Below are 17,719 nucleotides of genomic sequence, written 5' to 3' on the forward strand. Positions count from 1 at the left end.
CATCCAGCCTCTTTTGTATGTGTTCTATCACTGTAGTCTTTGTTTTTTACCATGGGGATTACATTTACAATTCTAAGGTTGTAACACTGTATAATTTGAATTTATACCAGCTTAACTTCAGTATCACACAAAAACTCTGTTCCTTTAGCAGCTCTGTAGCCATCCTTTTTGGTTATTGATGTTACAAAGTTATATATTTATAAATTGTGTGCCACAAAACATAAAGTAATAATTCTTTCAGATGTTAAGACTCTAAAATTATGTAGAAAACAAAATGTGGAGTTACAAATTAAAGTTACAATAATACTAGTTTTTAGACTAATAATTTTTCAAATGTATCAGTCTCTTAAATCATGCAGAAAACAAAAAGTAGAGTTACAAAACATCATTAAAATAATACTAGCTTTATAATTGTCCATGTGTTTACCTTTATTGAGATCTTTATTTCTTCATATGGCTTTGAGTTACAGTCTAGTGTCCTTTAGTTTTACCTTTCAGGACTCGAGCATTTCTTGCAGGGCATGTTCAGTGGTAATGAACTCCTTCAGCCTTTGTTTATATGGGAATGTCTGAATTATTAGTTTATATTTGGGGGCACACAATATATAAAGACATAACTTTGCAACATCTTGCAAAGAAATGTCGGAATTCTTTCCTAACTTTTGAAGGAGAATTTTGCTGAATATAGGATTCTTGATTGACATTCTTTTCCTTTTAGCTCTTTGAATATATTGGCCCACTGGCTTTTGGCCTCCTAAGTTTCTGATGAAAAATTTGCTGATAATCTCAATTGCGGATCCCTTGTATGTGATGAGTCACTTCTCTCTTGATGCTTTCAAGATTCCTTCTTTGTCTTCAAAAGTTTAATTATGTGTCTTGGTGTAGGCCTCTTTGAGTTCATCTTACTTGAAGTTCATTGAGCTTCTTGGGTATTTATATGTATGTCTTTCATAAATTTGGAAAGTTTTCAGCCATTATTTCTTTAGATAATCTCTCTGCTTCTTTCTTTCTCTTCTGGGACTGCCACAACGTGGGTTTGGTTGGCTTGATGATATCCCACAGGTCCCTTAAGCTCTGTTCGCTTTTCTTCAATTTTTTTTCTTTCTGTTTCTCAGATTCAATAATTTTTATTATCCTAACTTCAAGTTTGTTGATCCTTCTTCTTCATGCTCAAATCTGCCTTTGAATCCCTCTAGTGAATTTTTCATTTCAGTTATTGTACTTTTCAGCTCTAGATTTTCTTTGTGGTTTCTTTTTAGGTTTTCTAATTCTTTTTTTTTTTTTTTTTTTTGAGACAGAGTCTGGCTCTGTTGCCCAGGCTAGAGTGCTGTGGTGTCAGCCTAGCTCAAGCAATCCTTCTGCCTCAGCCTCCCGAGTAGCTGGGACTACAGACATGCTCCACCATGCCTGGCTAATTTTTTCTATATATTTTTAGTTGGCCAGCTAATTTCTTTCTATTTATAGTAGAGATGGGGTCTCGCTCTTGCTCAGGCTGGTCTCCAACTCCTGAGCTCAAACGATGTTCCTACCTCGGCCTCCCAGAGTGCTAGGATTACAGGCGTGAGCCACCACGCCCAGCCTCACATTGTGAGTTTTACCTTGTTTGCTACTGGATATTTTGTAGTCCTATAAAAAATCTTCTCGAGCTTGTTCTGTGATCAAATTACTTGGAAACTGATCCTTTCAGATTTTACTTTTATGTTTTGTTAGGTGGATCCAAAGCAATGCTTGACATAGGTCTAAATCATTCCCGTCTTCTGAGGCAAGACCTTTCTGAATATCCTATCCAGTGTCCTGTGACCAGATTTTTCTAGTCTTTTTGGTGGGAACAGGTACTGTTCCAAGCCCTATGCAAATGCTAGGTTCTGTTCCCTCTAATCTTTTCAGACAATTTTTTTCCTCTGCCTCAGCCAGCTTCTTCACATACACATGCTTAGTGATACACTGCTAAATATTTGCAGGGGACCCTCTGCAGATCTCCAGTTCTCTCTTTTTGCAGTGCTGGTGCCTTGTTGTATTTACTGTAGCTGCCTGGTTCTCTCCAGACACTTAGCCCCATTTCTTCAACTTATGGAGTCTGCCTGGAAAGTCTGAAGACAATAAGATGGGACAATCTTAGGGTTCAACTCATTTGTTTCTATTTTTTAGGAATCACTGCCCCTGTTGCCTGTTGTCCAGGGTCTTCTGTTGTTTTATGTATTTTGTTTTTCAAGCAAGAGAGTAAATCCAGCCCCTGTTATTCAATCTTGGCTGAAACAGAAGTTCATAGGTTTTATATTTAACTCTAAGAAATTGTTAACCAGTTTTCCAAATGGTTGTACCATTTTATACTAGCATAATATGAGTTCTAATTGTTCTACATCCTAACCTATACTTGATGATGTTAGTCTTTTTTATTTTAGTCATTGCTGGTGAGTTTGAGATATCATATTCTGATTTTTTAAATTTTATTTATGATTTTGAGAGGAGGTCTTGCTTGGTCACCCAGCTAGAGTGTAGTGACTCAATAATAGTTCACTGCAACCTCAAACTCCTGGGCTCAAGCAATCCTTCTGCCTTAGCCTCCTGAGGAGCTGGGACTATAGACAAGTGCTAACACTCTTGGCTAATTTTTCTATTTTTCATAGAGACGGGGTCTCCCTCTAGCTTAGGCTGGTCTCAAACTCCTGACCCTAAGCGATCCTCCTGCCTCAGCCTCCCAGAATGCTAGGATTACAGGCACAAGCCACCATGCCCAGCCACATATTATGATTTTGATTTGTGTTTCACTGAGGTTATTATGTCTCTTCAATCTTATTTAATTTAGAAAAGTTGTTTTCATGACATTGACCTTTTTCTTTTCTTTTTTTCTTTCTTTTTTCATTTTGTTTGTTTATTTAAGAATCCAGGCTAGTTGTTTTGTGCATTAATTTGGATTTGTCTGATTATTTCCTTATGATTAAATTCAGATTAATCAATTTTGTCAAATATACTGCATGGATGATGTTTTGTTCTGTGTATTACATCAGAGGGCACATGACTTCAATTTGTTCTTAGCATTGATAATAAGTTAGATCACTTGATTAAGGCATTGCCTTCCAGATTTCTCTGTTGTAAAAGTATCTTATTCTTTTTATAATTAATAAGTAATCTATGGAGTGATATTTTTGACACTGTGACAATCCTTAACAGTCTTTCACACAGTGGTTTTAATATTTTACTGATTTTTACCTGCATCAATTATGACTATAGGGATTGCAAAATGGTGATTTTTCTATTTGTATATTTATTCAATATGGACTCATTTTTGTTTTTTTGTTTTTTATTTATTTATTTATTTTTTTTAGATAGAGTCTCAATCTGTTGCCTGGGCTAGAGTGTTATGGCGTCAGCCTAACTCACAGCAACCTCAAACTCCTGGGCTCAAGCAATCCTACTTCCTCAGCCTCCCAAGTTGCTAGAACTACAGGCATGTACCACCACGCCCAGCTAATTATATATATATATATATATATATTATTTTTTTTTAAGTTGTCCAGCTAATTTCTTTCTATTTTTTAGTAGAGATGGGGTCTCACTCTGGCTCAGGCTGGTCTCAAACTCCTGAGCACAAATGATCTGCCTGCCTCGGCCTCCCAGAGTGCTAGGATAACAGGCGTGAGCCACCATACCTGGCTTGGTTTTTTGTTTTTTAGAGACAGGGTCTCATTCTTGTCACCTAGGTTGGAGTACAGTGGTGTGATCATAGCTCACTGCAACTTTGAACTCCTAATTGATCTCCTGCCTCATCCTCCCAAGTAGCTGGGACTACAGGCATGTACTACACTGCGCCTGGCCCTCATTCTATTTTTAATTCATGTATTAGATAGTTATTCCCTACGTTGCCCAGCCTGGTCTTGAACTCCTAGGTCCAAGCAACCCTCCTACCTCATCCTCCCAAAGTGCTGGGTTTACAGGCATGAGCCACACTGTACCTGGCCCTCTTTCTATTTTTAATTTATATATTAACTCATAACTTCACTCTTTAAGATGGTCTTCACTTTGGCCACTGGCATTCTCTTTACCTATTTCTTCTTGACATGTTCTCTTGTGTGTTGGTACTCTAAGGTGTTCCAGCTGCACCCTGTATTTTCACTGTCCAGTAGCCTTGGATTTGGTCATTTTCCCAAGGAGCCCAGGCTTGCTTTTAGTGGAGAATCTTATTTAAAACAAAAATCTGACCAGATGTAGCGTCTCACACCTATAATCCCAGCACTTTGAGGGGCTTAGTTGGGAGGATCGCTTGAGCCCAGGAGTTCGAGATCAGCCTTGGCAACATAGTGAGACCCTGTCTCTACAAAAAATTTAAAAATTAGCCAGGCATGGTGGTGTGTGCCTATAGTCCCAGCTACTCAGGAGGCTGAGGCAGAAGGATCACTTGAGCCCAGGAGTTGGAGGCAGTAGTGAGCTGTGATCATGCCACTGTACTCTAGCCTAGGTGACAGAGCAAGACCCTGTCTCTAAAATCAGACAGACAAAAAAGTCTGGGTACTACTAGATTGTTACTATGTATGTATGTCTTAACTTTCTAGTATACGTAGAAGCTTCTGGAGTAGAAGACAGCAACACACTACTAACATCCCTCCAGTACCCTGCACACTAGTAGTAGGCTCAAAGAGTATTCCTGTGTGGTGTGCTCAGGACTTTCATACATAAAGAGAACACATGATGGCAGTAGAATCAAGATTAGTTTTGTAAACTACAGAGCATAAAGCAAGTCAGTTTCCTATTTTTTTTAAATGTCGGCATTTGCAATTTTGGGGTTAAGTTTTGTACATTGCCTTTTACATAGGGAAGAATTTGTTACTCCTTGTTTTGAGACTGTGAGACTGGGAGTTTTTACCCTGGACCTTAATTTTGATAATTAGGGAAGAAACTAATTTATCTGGATTTAATCATCAGCTTGAGCCTAGTTTTCATAATTTGCATGTGTAGGTTTCATTTTTCCTCTAACCACTGAGTACATAATTTCACTGATGAACCAGTCCCCCACAATTTTCTGTTTCACGGATGCTTTCATTGACTATAGCATTTAGACTTTGGGCTTTCAGAATATCGATAGCTACATATTTATTCAGTCAAGCTCTATCTTTTTATCCTGAAAGAAAATAACACATAACATTTTCATTGGGGTGGAATCCACCTTTTGTCTTGCCCTGTTCTTCTTTTGTGCCTTTTTTTTTTTTCTCTCCTTAATGAACTCCTAGATATCTGCATGGTATTTGAAGTTTTGGGGCATCATCTGCTCAAGTGGATCATCAAGTCCAACTACCAGGGGCTTCCACTGCCTTGTGTCAAAAAAATTATTCAGCAAGTATGTATCTTAGTCTTTGCCATATGGTAATTTTTTAACATTCTCAAGGTGTTAGGAGTTTCTTAGGAGTTTATGTTTTGAAAACTAGATTTTTTAAACTATTTAATATGTTCAATGCTTAGGGTTTATTATGTTTATTTTGTTTTTAAATATTGTAGCGTAACGATTTTTCCCCAGATTCATATCCTATAATAATTGTTAGAAGAGGAAGCTGTGTAAGGCACCTGACTTTGGAAAATTGGAGCTCCAAAAATTCCGGTTGCAAAATATTAATTATATATTAATAGAGAATTGCTATGTCAAATTATTACCATCTCTTTATACAACATTATTCATGGGCATTTTCTAATTTTCTAAATAGCCTTCAATATATGGTATAGAATTTTACCATCAGGAAAATATTAATACTTCAAGGGGCAGATAATTTGTTTGAATAATGTGGCTTGGAAAGAGCTCCAAACTGGGCAGCAAGAGACCTCAGTTCTTCATCAACGAGGAAATTTGCATTAAAAGATATCTAAATCTCTGTCATCACCTACATTTCAACACTTAAAGGGTGTGTTGAACGTTTATTCTCAGTCTTTATAATGTACATAAAGAATATTTCCAAATAGAATTAGCTTTGTAAAACTTAGAAGAACTTTAAAATTCTTGCCTTTGTTCATAGTTTACAATAAATTCTTTCTAGGAAAGTCTCCTTATAGAAAACATATCATATTGGTTTTTAAAATGTTGTGTTGTGATTTCTTCCTTCTTCACAAAGACTTGTATTTTGAATTTGTAAGTCTACTGCTCTATTTCCATTCAGGTGTTACAGGGTCTGGATTATTTACACACCAAGTGCCGTATCATCCACACTGACATTAAACCGGAAAACATTTTGCTGTCAGTGAACGAACAGTACATTCGGAGGCTGGCTGCAGAAGCAACAGAATGGCAGCGATCTGGAGCTCCTCCACCTTCTGGATCTGCAGGTATGTTTTCTTTTGGGGACTTTTCTCTCATTAGGAGTTAAGAGAAATTTCTATTTTCTTCTATTACCAGGGAATTAAATAAATGCTACTCAATCATTTAACAATATAATCTTTAAGAAATATTATCAACCTTTAAGAGACTTATTTTATTCTCTTTATTGCTCCCATATGGGGAGGAGAAAACTAGACATTGTGTCTTTCAGGTACAGATATGTTGTATATTATAGAAGCTAGTTTGTATTGTTTTAAATGTTTTTTTTCTTGTGATTTGATGACCATTTTTGATGCATTTACCTTTTACTATGATCACACATGCTTGCTTATGGATTAGCAATCTGCAGAAGGGCAAGAGAACATTGCTAGTAAGAGCTTTGGTTGCTGTTAAGAGCTCGGGTTTAGGCACTATAGTACACAGACCTGGGTTTGAATCCTGGCTTTGTCATTGAATAAGAGACCTTGGCTGCATTACTTGACTTCATTTTCCTTCATGTAGGAGTTATTTGGATTGAATATCACGGTAAAGCAGTTAGTAGTATGCCACACAGTATCATGTGCCAAATCATTTATGGCTGCTTTGATTATGATGAATTTTTTCCATTTGAGATGCAGATTTTAATTTTGGCAATTGAATCACATTTGAAGAACTTTCTTGATCCTCAAGTTGAAATATCAGTTATCATACTATTTAAAAGGAAGGCTGGAGAAGGCAAAAATGGAGCATTGTTCAATGGGTGTAGTTTTTGTTTTGCAAGATGTAATAGTTCTACAGATCTGTTACACAACAATGTGAATATAGTTACCACCACTAAACTGTACATTTAAGAATGGTTAAGAGGGTAAATTTTGTACTGCATTTTTTTACCTCAGTTACAAATATTTTAAAAAGAAAGGAAGACTGAAAATCCCTACCTACCACCTGAGCTAAACTACTATCCATGACATGCTCTATAGCAAATTAATATAACTATTCTTTCCCTTTAGAAATTGGGTCTCACTGTGTCGACCAGACTAGTCACCAACTCCTGGGCTGAAGCAATCCTCAGCCTCCTGAGTAGTTAGGACTACATACACACCCCACTGTACCTGACAGAATTACTATAGCTTTTAATGTCACCTAAATTCTCCCTTTAAAACTGACAGATGCATGGGAGAAGAGTTAGAGATGGGTGTCCTGGGTAGGGATGAGGAGATTGTTGCTTGTCCCTTTCTATTTTAAGCAGTACATGGGAATTAGAAGTAGGTGATTTTAGCACATTAATAGTGGAAACCAGAAATGGGAACTTGATTCTATTACACATATTGATGTTACCTGGGCAACAATTTAATTTAAACTTTTTTTAAGTTTGGCAACTTATGTATGCATTATTTTTTTAAAAAATAGTGATAGGCCAGGCATGGTGGCACATGCCTATTGTACCAGCTACTCAGGAGGCTGAGGCAGGAGGATTGCATGAGCCCAGGAATTTGAGACCAGCCTGGGCAATATAGTGAGACACCATCTCCACTGCTATTGCTGATGTGCTTCTGCCAAAGTCACTTAAAAACTATAGTTTTCCTCTACAATGTAGGCTGTATAAGGTAGACTTTTCATTCTGGTAGGGTGTCTTAACTGAGCTGTAGTTTATAGTGCCTGCTGAATGCCAGGGTTCTTATTTGGTTTTCTTTTCTTTTCAGTCAGTACTGCTCCACAACCTAAACCAGTAAGTATAAGGTGTTTATATATTTAATTCTGATCTGTGGGCTATGAGCATGGGTTCTTCTGTTATGGATGGTCACAGTTTTTGAAGTATGGAAACCAAAGGAAAAATTTCCTGCGCTTCTGAAATTTTCTTCGATAAATTTCCATGCATCTTCAGCAAGTTTGTACTGGTGAAACTTCTATAAATTTGAGTTAGTCTGAATTTAAACCAGCCCCACAGACTGCTCAGAAGATCAAGACTGTTGTTGATTCTGTTTTTATTTGGTTTCTTAAGAATATCTGCATCTTTTAAATTAATGAAAAACTTAAGTGCTATGTTAGGGAAATAGTGAAATTTAATTAGGAAGTAATTAAAATTAACAGTTATCTCCAACTAGGGGTAATGGATTAGCCACCTGAAGGCTTAATCTGTTTGTAATCTCCGCCCAGGCTGACAAAATGTCAAAGAATAAGAAGAAGAAATTGAAGAAGAAGCAGAAGCGCCAGGCAGAATTACTAGAGAAGCGAATGCAGGAAATTGAGGAAATGGAGAAAGAGTCGGGCCCTGGGCAAAAAAGACCAAACAAGCAAGAAGAATCAGAGAGTCCTGTTGAAAGACCCTTGAAAGAGAACCCACCTAATAAAATGACCCAAGAAAAACTTGGTATAAATAGAGAATCACAAAAATTACTTTATGACACACTTTAACATTAATTTATTGTTATATAATATAGTGGTTTCATGCATCAACATATCTCTGGGGGTGTTCTTATAAGAATACAGGTCTTGTCATAAATTGTTAGGCAGGTAATATTCAAATGTAATTTCTAACTTTTCTCAGGAATTGGAACATAGTCTTCATTAGTAATTGGGTAAGGATAAAAAGATTTTTGTCCTTCCATAAATAGGTGTTAGATGTTCAGTCATGTTTTTATGTCACAGAGTATAAGTTCTAGAAAATGTTTTAATCTTGTGAGAAACTTTTCTGTTCTTTCACTCACACATATACACATACATCCTTTTTTGTTTGTTTGTTCTTTAGAAGACTCAAGTACCATGGGCCAGGAGCAAACACTTATGGAACGTGGTGTAGAGGGTGGTGCAGCAGAAATTAATTGCAATGGAGTAATTGAAATCGTTAATTATACTGAGAACAGTAATAATGAAACATTGAGGCTTAAAGAGGATCTGCATAATGCTAATGACTGTGATGTCCAAAATTTGAAGCAGGAACCTAGTTTCCTAAGCTCCCAGAATGGAGACAGCAGCACATCTCAAGAAACAGACTCTTGTACACCTCTAACCTCTGAGGTGTCAGATACCATGTTATGCCAGTCTTCCTCAACTGTAGATCAGTCATTCAGTGAACAGGACATCAGCCAGCTTCAGGAAAGCATTCGGGCAGAGCTACCCTGTGAAGATGGACAAGAGCAGGAACATAATGGACCACTGGACAACAAAGGTACCTGTGCAGATATACTTCCCCAGCATTTCCCACACAACACATTCATGAATATCTAGACCAAAAGTGTCATTGTGTTTTTAACTATAGCTTTACAGCAGGTGTCTCAAATTACTTTCAATGTGTAGATCTATAGCTAACTTTAAATTTTACTTGTGGGAGCATAGCATTTCACTTGTTGCTGTGAGGAACTTGTGCTGTTTTTATTTAATTCTAAAAATTCAAGGTATTACTTGCTCTTCGTATCATTAGAGGTTTGTTTTTTTTTGTTTGTTTGTTTTTTGGTTTTTTTTTGTAGGGATGAGGTCTCACTGTGTTGCCCAGGCTGGTCTTGAACTCCTGGACTCAAGTGATCCCCCTGCCTCAGCTTCCCAAAGTGCTGAGATTACAGGCATGAGCCACTGTGCCTAGCCTTAGAAAATTGTTAGAGGTTGCCAGTTGGGGATCTAACTGTATTATTACTCTTACCTTAGAAAGCTTTATTACCTTTTGTGTATTTCTGTTTGAGACTGTTCATTGAACAGTCTTATTGATGATACCTGTTATCTGTAGGAAAATCCACTGCTGGAAACTTTCTTGTTAATCCCCTTGAGCCAAAAAATGCAGAAAAACTAAAGGTGAAGATTGCTGATCTTGGAAATGCCTGTTGGGTGGTAAGTTAAACTTGTCTCAGTGCTATGTATTGGCTGGGAATTAAAGAGAATTTGGACATAGTTATGCTAAAGTAAAACATTTGCAATCCTATACCCAAATTGACACTTAATATTTTAGTTAATGTTTTTTTGCTTTTTTCTTTTAACCATTATTTAAGCGTTCAAATATATTTATGAAAGTAGAAAGAAAGGTATAAGGAAACAACATATGTACATAGACAGTTATATAGATTTTAATTTAAAAATCTGCCCACGCCCTTTGCCAATTTTTCATTCCCCATGATGATATTTACCTTCCTATCACTAATAAATAACATAGCTGTATTGTTCCTAATTTTTTTTTTAATTTTATGTATTATTTCTTCCTCCTAGAAAATAGGACTTATCAACCATCACTACACCAATTCCCCATCTTCCCCAATCATATTAGTTTTTGGCTAGATGATTATTCTGTGTTTACATTATTGAGATTCTAATGCTATCTTCAGCTGAACAGAACATATATTGTAGTATGATTCCTTTTCCTTTCTACATAGCATCGTGTTTGATTTGCTTACTTTTCTTTGTACTATTTATCTCTTAATTCAACCCCATACTTTTACTCAGTGGCGTAAATACATACACTTTAATGTATACGTATACATTGGATATTCTTTCAACTTCATCTTCCTAAACAGCTTTCTCCTTGAACCCCAGGATCTTCTCCTCTGTGTTAATCTGATTAGGTTGCCCTGTAGGTCTGCTACATTACTGCCATTTGGGATTTCCCTTCACCATCATCGTGGAGATTATTATTTTCTCTCTCCCTTTATATCCCATTTTCTGTGTTTCCTGTCTTCTTTCTCAGTTTACTTCATCATTTTTGTGGGGTCCATGCAACCTGCAGAAACTTCCTATAAAAGGATATATGAGATTTGGGGAGGACCTTGCATGTCTGATAGTCTTCATTCTGTGTGTTGGCTGTATGTAGAGTTCTAGGTTAAAATTATTTTCCTTCAGAATGTTTGTTATTGCACCCTTATCTTTTAGTTTCTAGTCTTGATGCTCCTAAAAAAAACAATGCCATTCTGACTCTGTCTTTGTATCATAAAGAATTTGGGTCTTTTCCCCTTGTGAAAGTCTGTAGGATCATCATTTCACAGTGATGTGCCTTGCTAGGTCTATTCTTGTCTACTATACTAAAGATTCACTGCGTATTTTCACTACTGAAACTCTGATTCTTTGGTTTTGAATCTTTCTTGAATTTTTTTTTTTTTTGAGACAGAGTCTCACTTTGTTGCCCAGGCTAGAGTGAGTGCCATGGCGTCAGCCTAGCTCACAGCAACCTCAAACTCCTGCGCTCAAGCGATCCTCCTGCCTCAGCCTCCCAAGTAGCTGGGACTACAGGCATGAGCCACCATGCCCGGCTAATTTTTTGTGTATGTATTTTTAGTTGGTCAATTAATTTCTTTCTATTTTTAGTAGAGACAGGGTCTCGGCTCAGGCTGGTTTCGAACTCCTGACCTCAAGCGATCTACCCGCCTCGGCCTCCAAAGTGCTAGGATTACAGGTGTGAGCCACCGCACCGGGCCGATTTTTTTTTTTTTTTTTTTTTTGGAGACAGAGTCTCACTTTGTTGCCCAGGCTAGATTGAGTGCCGTGACGTCAGCCTAGCTCACAGCAACCTCAAACTCCTGGGCTCAAGCAATCCTGCTGCCTCAGCCTCCCAAGTAGCTGGGACTACAGGCATGCACCACCATGCCCGGCTAATTTTTTCTATATATATTAGTTGGCCAATTAATTTCTTTCTGTTTATAGTAGAGACGGGGTCTCGCTGTTGCTCAGGCTGGTTTCGAACTCCTGACCTCGAGCAATCCGCTGGCCTCGGCCTCCCAGAGTGCTACTAGGATTATAGGCATGAGTCACCGCGCCCGGCCTTTTTTTTTTTTTTTTTTTTTTTTTTATTCTCTGTTTTTATTCTCTTTGGTCTCCCCTCTCTACTGAAATCTCATTATTCCAAATGTTAGACAGGTCCTATTGTTTTCTTTACCTTTCTCTTCTCTTCTATTTTTTTTTTGAGATAGAGTCTTACTCTGTTGCCCAGGCTAGAGTGGCGTCATCCTAGCTCACAGTAACCTCAATCTCCTGAGCTCAGATGATCCTTCTGCCTCAGCCTCCCAAGTAGCTGGGACTACAGGCATGCACCGCCATGCCCGGCTAATTTTTTCTATATATTTTTAGTTGTCCAATTAATTTCTTGCTATTTTTAGTAGAGACGGGGTCTCGCTCTTGCTCAGGCTGGTTTTGAACTCCTGACCTTGAGTGATCCACCCGCCTCAGCCTCCCAGAGTGCTGGGTGGGATCATAGACGTGAGCCACCACGTCCGGCCTCTTCTATTTTTTAATCATTTCCTTTTTGGTTTATTTTCTGGAAGAGTTCTCAACTTATAGCCCTCATCATTTCTCATTTCCCCTATTATATTTTTACTTTGCAAGCACTATTTGGTTCTCTGATTTCTTAAAAATAGTATCCTGTTCTTGTTTCATAAAAATATCTTTTTAAAAAGTCTCTCCAAGGATATTATTTTTCCTTTTTTGACATTCTGTTCTTATATGGTGTTTATTGCCTTCTTTTTGGTTAGGATCACTAAATAGAAGAACGACCATATGAATGAAGTACTAAAATGCTATTTTGGAAGCTCTGTGCCTGGGTGGGTCTTATTGATTATTCACTATAGAATGATCTGTTTGAGTGCTTTCATTTCATCCTCAGATGTCAAGGTCTTTGGATCTTTTCTCTTAGATTTGCCATATAGTCTTCCTCAATATCCTACCCAGGGAGTAAATGCCTGGCTACCAGTGTTCTGGGAGCTAAGTTAGACAAGAAGACTGGGCGTTTCAAAATATAGTAAGGTCATTTAATTTCCTTGTTTTTAGAATGATGTTTTTCCCTCAACTGTGTCAGTGTTCTCCAAAGACCCTGTTTTATCCACTCCAGAGAAGTAGTCTGTGGGACCAGGAACAGGGCTATTAGCTCTGTTTGTTAAAAAGATGTTTTGAAACAATATTCCTGTGTTGAATCCCACCCTTACTCCTACTTCCAGAGATACCTGGTCCCACCAAATCCTGACCCTTGTGGGGAGGAGCACTGTGGTATAAATCAAAGTGTTTCTCAGCTTTCACCAACAGCAGCTTTCTTGGGTCCACTAAAACATTTACCAGTGATGCTTCTGCTTTCCAACTTCTAAATGTTGTTGTTTCAACTTCTTGGCATTCTTTGTTTTGTCAGTTTAAGTCACTTTAAACTCAGTATCTGAGCCCATTGTTTTCCTGTAAAACCACTTCCCTCTCCAAGTCTCTCCATCTCTTATTTATTTATTTTTTTTGGTGGGGGAGAGCAGTGGCAGGGGTTGGTTTTGTTTGTGTGTGTGTGTGTGTGTGTGTGTGTGTGTGTGTGTGTGTGTGTGTGTGTCAATAGATAGCCAACTCTTTAGACCTCTGCCTTAAAAGTTCCTTTTGGATCTTCCCATTGGCTCCCACATAACTATTGAATTTTTAAAATTCTACTTATTCTTACAGTGAATGTCCTTGGATTTAACTCTTCTTTTTCCTGTTTCCACAACCATTGTTCATATTTTTATTGCCAAACCTAAATCTGGCAGCCAACAAAAGGATTATCAGAATGATGTTCTCAGATGTCACATCAGTCTTGTTAATAGTACATTCTCTTACTCCGTAACATGCAGTGGTACTCTCATTCCTGCTAAATGAAATCCAAACACTTTAACCTAGCAATTAGCTGTATTTGTCTTTCAACAAACATGCATCATTCTGTGCCTTTATTGGTGATGTTCTCTCTACCTGGAGTATTTTTGGTCTTTGGAGCCCTGGTATATACTGGTTTTCAACCTGAAGCTTTCTCTGCCTAATTTCCCCTCTTCACAAATATTGTTCCTTGTTTTTGAATTTCAACAGCATTAGAGAATTGTCTTCCACACTTTTCTGTACATGTTTTATTTAATATTATTTGAATTTTTTCCTGTATATGACTCCTTCAAATTCTTTTTTCCTTTATTATTTTTTATTATAGAAGCTTTCAAATATATACAGAAGTAGAAAGAACAGAATAATGTTCAAATTTTCTTAAAAAGAAAATAGAAGAATAGAATAATGAACTCCCATGCCATTATATTAGCGTCACCTAGCACTAATCAACTTATTGCCAGTCTATTTTCATCTGTATCCCAATCCTGCTACCTACCGCAGATTATTTCAAAGTATGTCCTGGGCATTTTATTTTTATTCATAAATATGGCTTTCCGAGAAATTATTCTTTTTAACTGTGACATAATTATCACACCTTAAAAAATTAGAAATTCTCTAGTGTCAAATATTCAGCTTCCCCAGTTATCTTCATAAACATTCTTTTAATTTTAATTTAATTTTGTATCTTTGAAACAGAATCCAAAGTCCATGAATGCAGAATTGTGTACGGTCTCTGAAATTGCTTGTACTATGAAAGTTTTTCTCTTTTTTTTTTTATGTATTTTATTTATTAACAAAACTGATTGTTTTTCTGATTGTATCACCATGGTGCTTAACATGTTCTCTGTTTCCCAAAGCTTCCTGTCTGGTATTAGTTCCAAGGGAGTGAGGTGGGCAGAAGAGAATGAGGACAAGAATTCTATGTAGATGGTGGTAGCGATTTATAAACTTGTTAAAACTTGAAACCTACATCTTTTATTTCCTCATAGTGAGCACATAGCTAGGAAAAGTTTGATTGAACCTAAATTAGTGTCATTTATTTGTTGAAGTGCAATTTATTAATTTTAGACAAATGAACAACTTAATTTTTGTTTAGGGTAATAGTTGTCCATTTCTTAAATAGCTATTGTTTTTTCCTAAATCTGTGTATTTATATTAAGTTTAGAATCATTTGTTTGCAAAAATAATATGAATAGCAATGTTTAAGGCAAAGGCTTGTTTGGAGCCAATAGCATCAAAATTATATTTAAAAAATAAGCTAAATGGAAACTTTGGTTTGGGAAAAGCTTCAGAGAATTTATTTTCATCGCCATTATTAAGAATCTTGACTTATTACTTTTTATAGTGAATGAATTTTTGAATACTATTTTCTTCTCCATTTCCTTAGCACAAACATTTCACTGAAGATATTCAAACAAGGCAATATCGCTCCCTGGAAGTTCTAATAGGATCTGGCTATAACACCCCTGCTGACATTTGGAGCACGGCATGCATGGTAATGTATTTTTCCCCTTAACCTTTGCTTGTAGGTGGTTGTTACATATCTCACCCTGTTTGCTAATTTCAGTAGACCAGCAAATTAACAAGCAGAAAAAGAACTTACCACAGGTGATTCATCACAGGTACTTTGAATCCTATGTCTGGAGAGGTCTAAATTCGAAAATCTGTTATAAACATCTGGCATTCCATTTGGTTACTGCCAACTTCTTGTTAGATGAAGGAACCAAATATTTCTTACTGCAGGTTGTTGGAAGGAAAAAATTAAAAACAACTACTATAAGTCAGTGTTGGTTTTGATTAGGAGCATACAAGTTTCCTTGCCCTTTTTGCACTGATTTATTTTCAGACCAGGAAACCCCTAGAAACTGCTTCATTCTGAACAATTCAGCTCCTCAGACATCCTTGCAACTCATGAGATGGGAAACCCAATTATCCAGAGATTCAGAAATTGCTGCTTTGTCCCTGACAAGCAACAGCTTAAGGGGTCAGATTTAGTTGATACGAAATGATTCTTCACTAATAGCCTCATGTTAGAATGTGTTACATTGTTTCTTGAAATAGAGTATACTCTTTAAGATCTTTCCTTTCTTTTATCACAATTTGTAATAGTGTGTTTATTTGTTCACTTATTTCTCTTTTACTATGTATAAGTAAAAGATGTGTCACCAATTACTATGTTATAAGCACCATGCTGTCAGGAATCATGTCTGTAGGTATAGCTAAGTGTCTGGATTTATTGCCTGACACATTTTGAGTGGGTGCTTGCAATGCATTTCTTGAGCTGACTACCCAGAGTTACCACAGACTTCATAGCTGCAGGGCATTGTTCCCCACGATTGCCCTCTGCAGATACCCAGCCACAAGTCTTGGAGTCCTCAAGCCACCTGCACGTCTAACCAACTGATGGTAAATGAGGGTTTCCAGTACCTCCTCATAAAGTGCTAAGCTTACTGTATTGTATTATAACTGAGAAGGTACCAATCATGAAGCTTCTGTGTCCTCAGGACTTGTTACTTCCCTGGCACATTGATGCTTATCACCCACCAGGGAAGTTCACCAAGCTTCAGGTGCCCAGGATTTATTTTATTGAGACTTAATTAATTAGGCATCATTGATTGAATCATTGGCCATGTGGTTGAACTGGATCTTTAGTCTCTCTCCCTTGCCTGGAGGTAGGGAGGTTGGAAATCCTCAGCCCTCTATTCACGTGGTTGGTCTCTCCAGCATGTCCATGTCTAGCTTCCATCGTGGAACTGTCTGGGGGCCCCCCATGAGTCACCTTATTAGTCTAAACAGGTATGATCCAAAGGCCCACTATTAACAAGAAAAACACTATTGCTTAGAAATGTCAAAGATTTAGAGGCTTCCTTCCAACAAACAGGAACAGAGACCAAACAATTTCTTTATGATACAGTAGTGCTCAGTAAATATTTGTGGGCCATCAAATGAAGAGAAACATATACTCTCATTTCAATTAACATTTACTATTCACAGGTAACTCTGGGAAAAAAATTGAGAGAGGTTAGATAACAGTTCCAGCCTGGTTAAGGTCATGGATTTCTTGATACCTACATTCTGAAAAACTTTGTCTTCAAAAGTAGTAGAGTTAAAACCATATTATTAATGTGGCATGACTAATGAAACACTTTGTGTCAGGCGAGGTGGCTTACAACCTATAATCTGAGCACTTTGGGAGGCCAAGGCAGGGCAATTGGTTGAGCCCAGGAGTTTAAGACCAGCCTGGGCAACATAGCAAGACCTCATCTCTACAAAAAATAAACAAATTAGCTAGGCACAGCCTATAGTCTCAGCTATTTGGGAGGCTGAGACAGGTGGATTGCTTGAGCCCAGGAGTTCGGGGCTGCAGTGAACTATGATGACACCATTGGACTCCAGCTTGGGTGACAAAGTGAGACCCTGTCTCCAAATAAATAAATAAATAGAGTAAGGTTTTTTTGGTATTGTTGCAGAAAGTTAAAGCATTTTAGAGTAAAATCTTAGACTTCTTTCGTACCATACTTTAAAGATTTGCGTTTTGAGGAATTTACTAGAGAAAATCATAAATGATAGATGTGCCACCAGTTACAAATATAGCTAGTTTATAGATGGCATCTAATTTATTAAGATGTGGTTCTTAGAAGTGTGTTAGTTTGCTACAAGAAAATGAGGACCTTGGTTTCTTTTTGTTATTCCGTATTCCTATTTTGTTCAAAGGCAGTAGATCCTACTTGGTATTTAACATAGTATTTCTAAGCTCAAGCTTTTAAAAAGTAAGACAAAAAGACAAAGGGGAAATTAATCTTGCTTTGTAGTTCAGGACTCACTCACATGTCAGAATTTTCTTGACCAAGCACTTATCTGACATGAGACAATATC

General features: G+C 37.3%; 1 protein-coding gene across 1 annotated transcript in view; it reads left to right on the top strand.

Annotated features, from left to right (window-relative positions):
* Nucleotides 1–17,719, top strand: part of SRPK1 (SRSF protein kinase 1) — a 72,442-nt gene that overhangs the window by 36,386 nt on the left and 18,337 nt on the right. Inside the window, 7 exon segments of the mRNA XM_076003403.1 lie at nucleotides 5,226–5,332; nucleotides 6,141–6,306; nucleotides 7,981–8,006; nucleotides 8,435–8,648; nucleotides 9,027–9,446; nucleotides 9,999–10,099; nucleotides 15,231–15,338. Of these exon segments, the coding sequence (XP_075859518.1) occupies nucleotides 5,226–5,332; nucleotides 6,141–6,306; nucleotides 7,981–8,006; nucleotides 8,435–8,648; nucleotides 9,027–9,446; nucleotides 9,999–10,099; nucleotides 15,231–15,338 (1,142 nt within the window).

Source organism: Microcebus murinus, chromosome 5 (genome assembly GCF_040939455.1).
Source record: "Microcebus murinus isolate Inina chromosome 5, M.murinus_Inina_mat1.0, whole genome shotgun sequence".
Taxonomy (NCBI): domain Eukaryota; kingdom Metazoa; phylum Chordata; class Mammalia; order Primates; family Cheirogaleidae; genus Microcebus; species Microcebus murinus.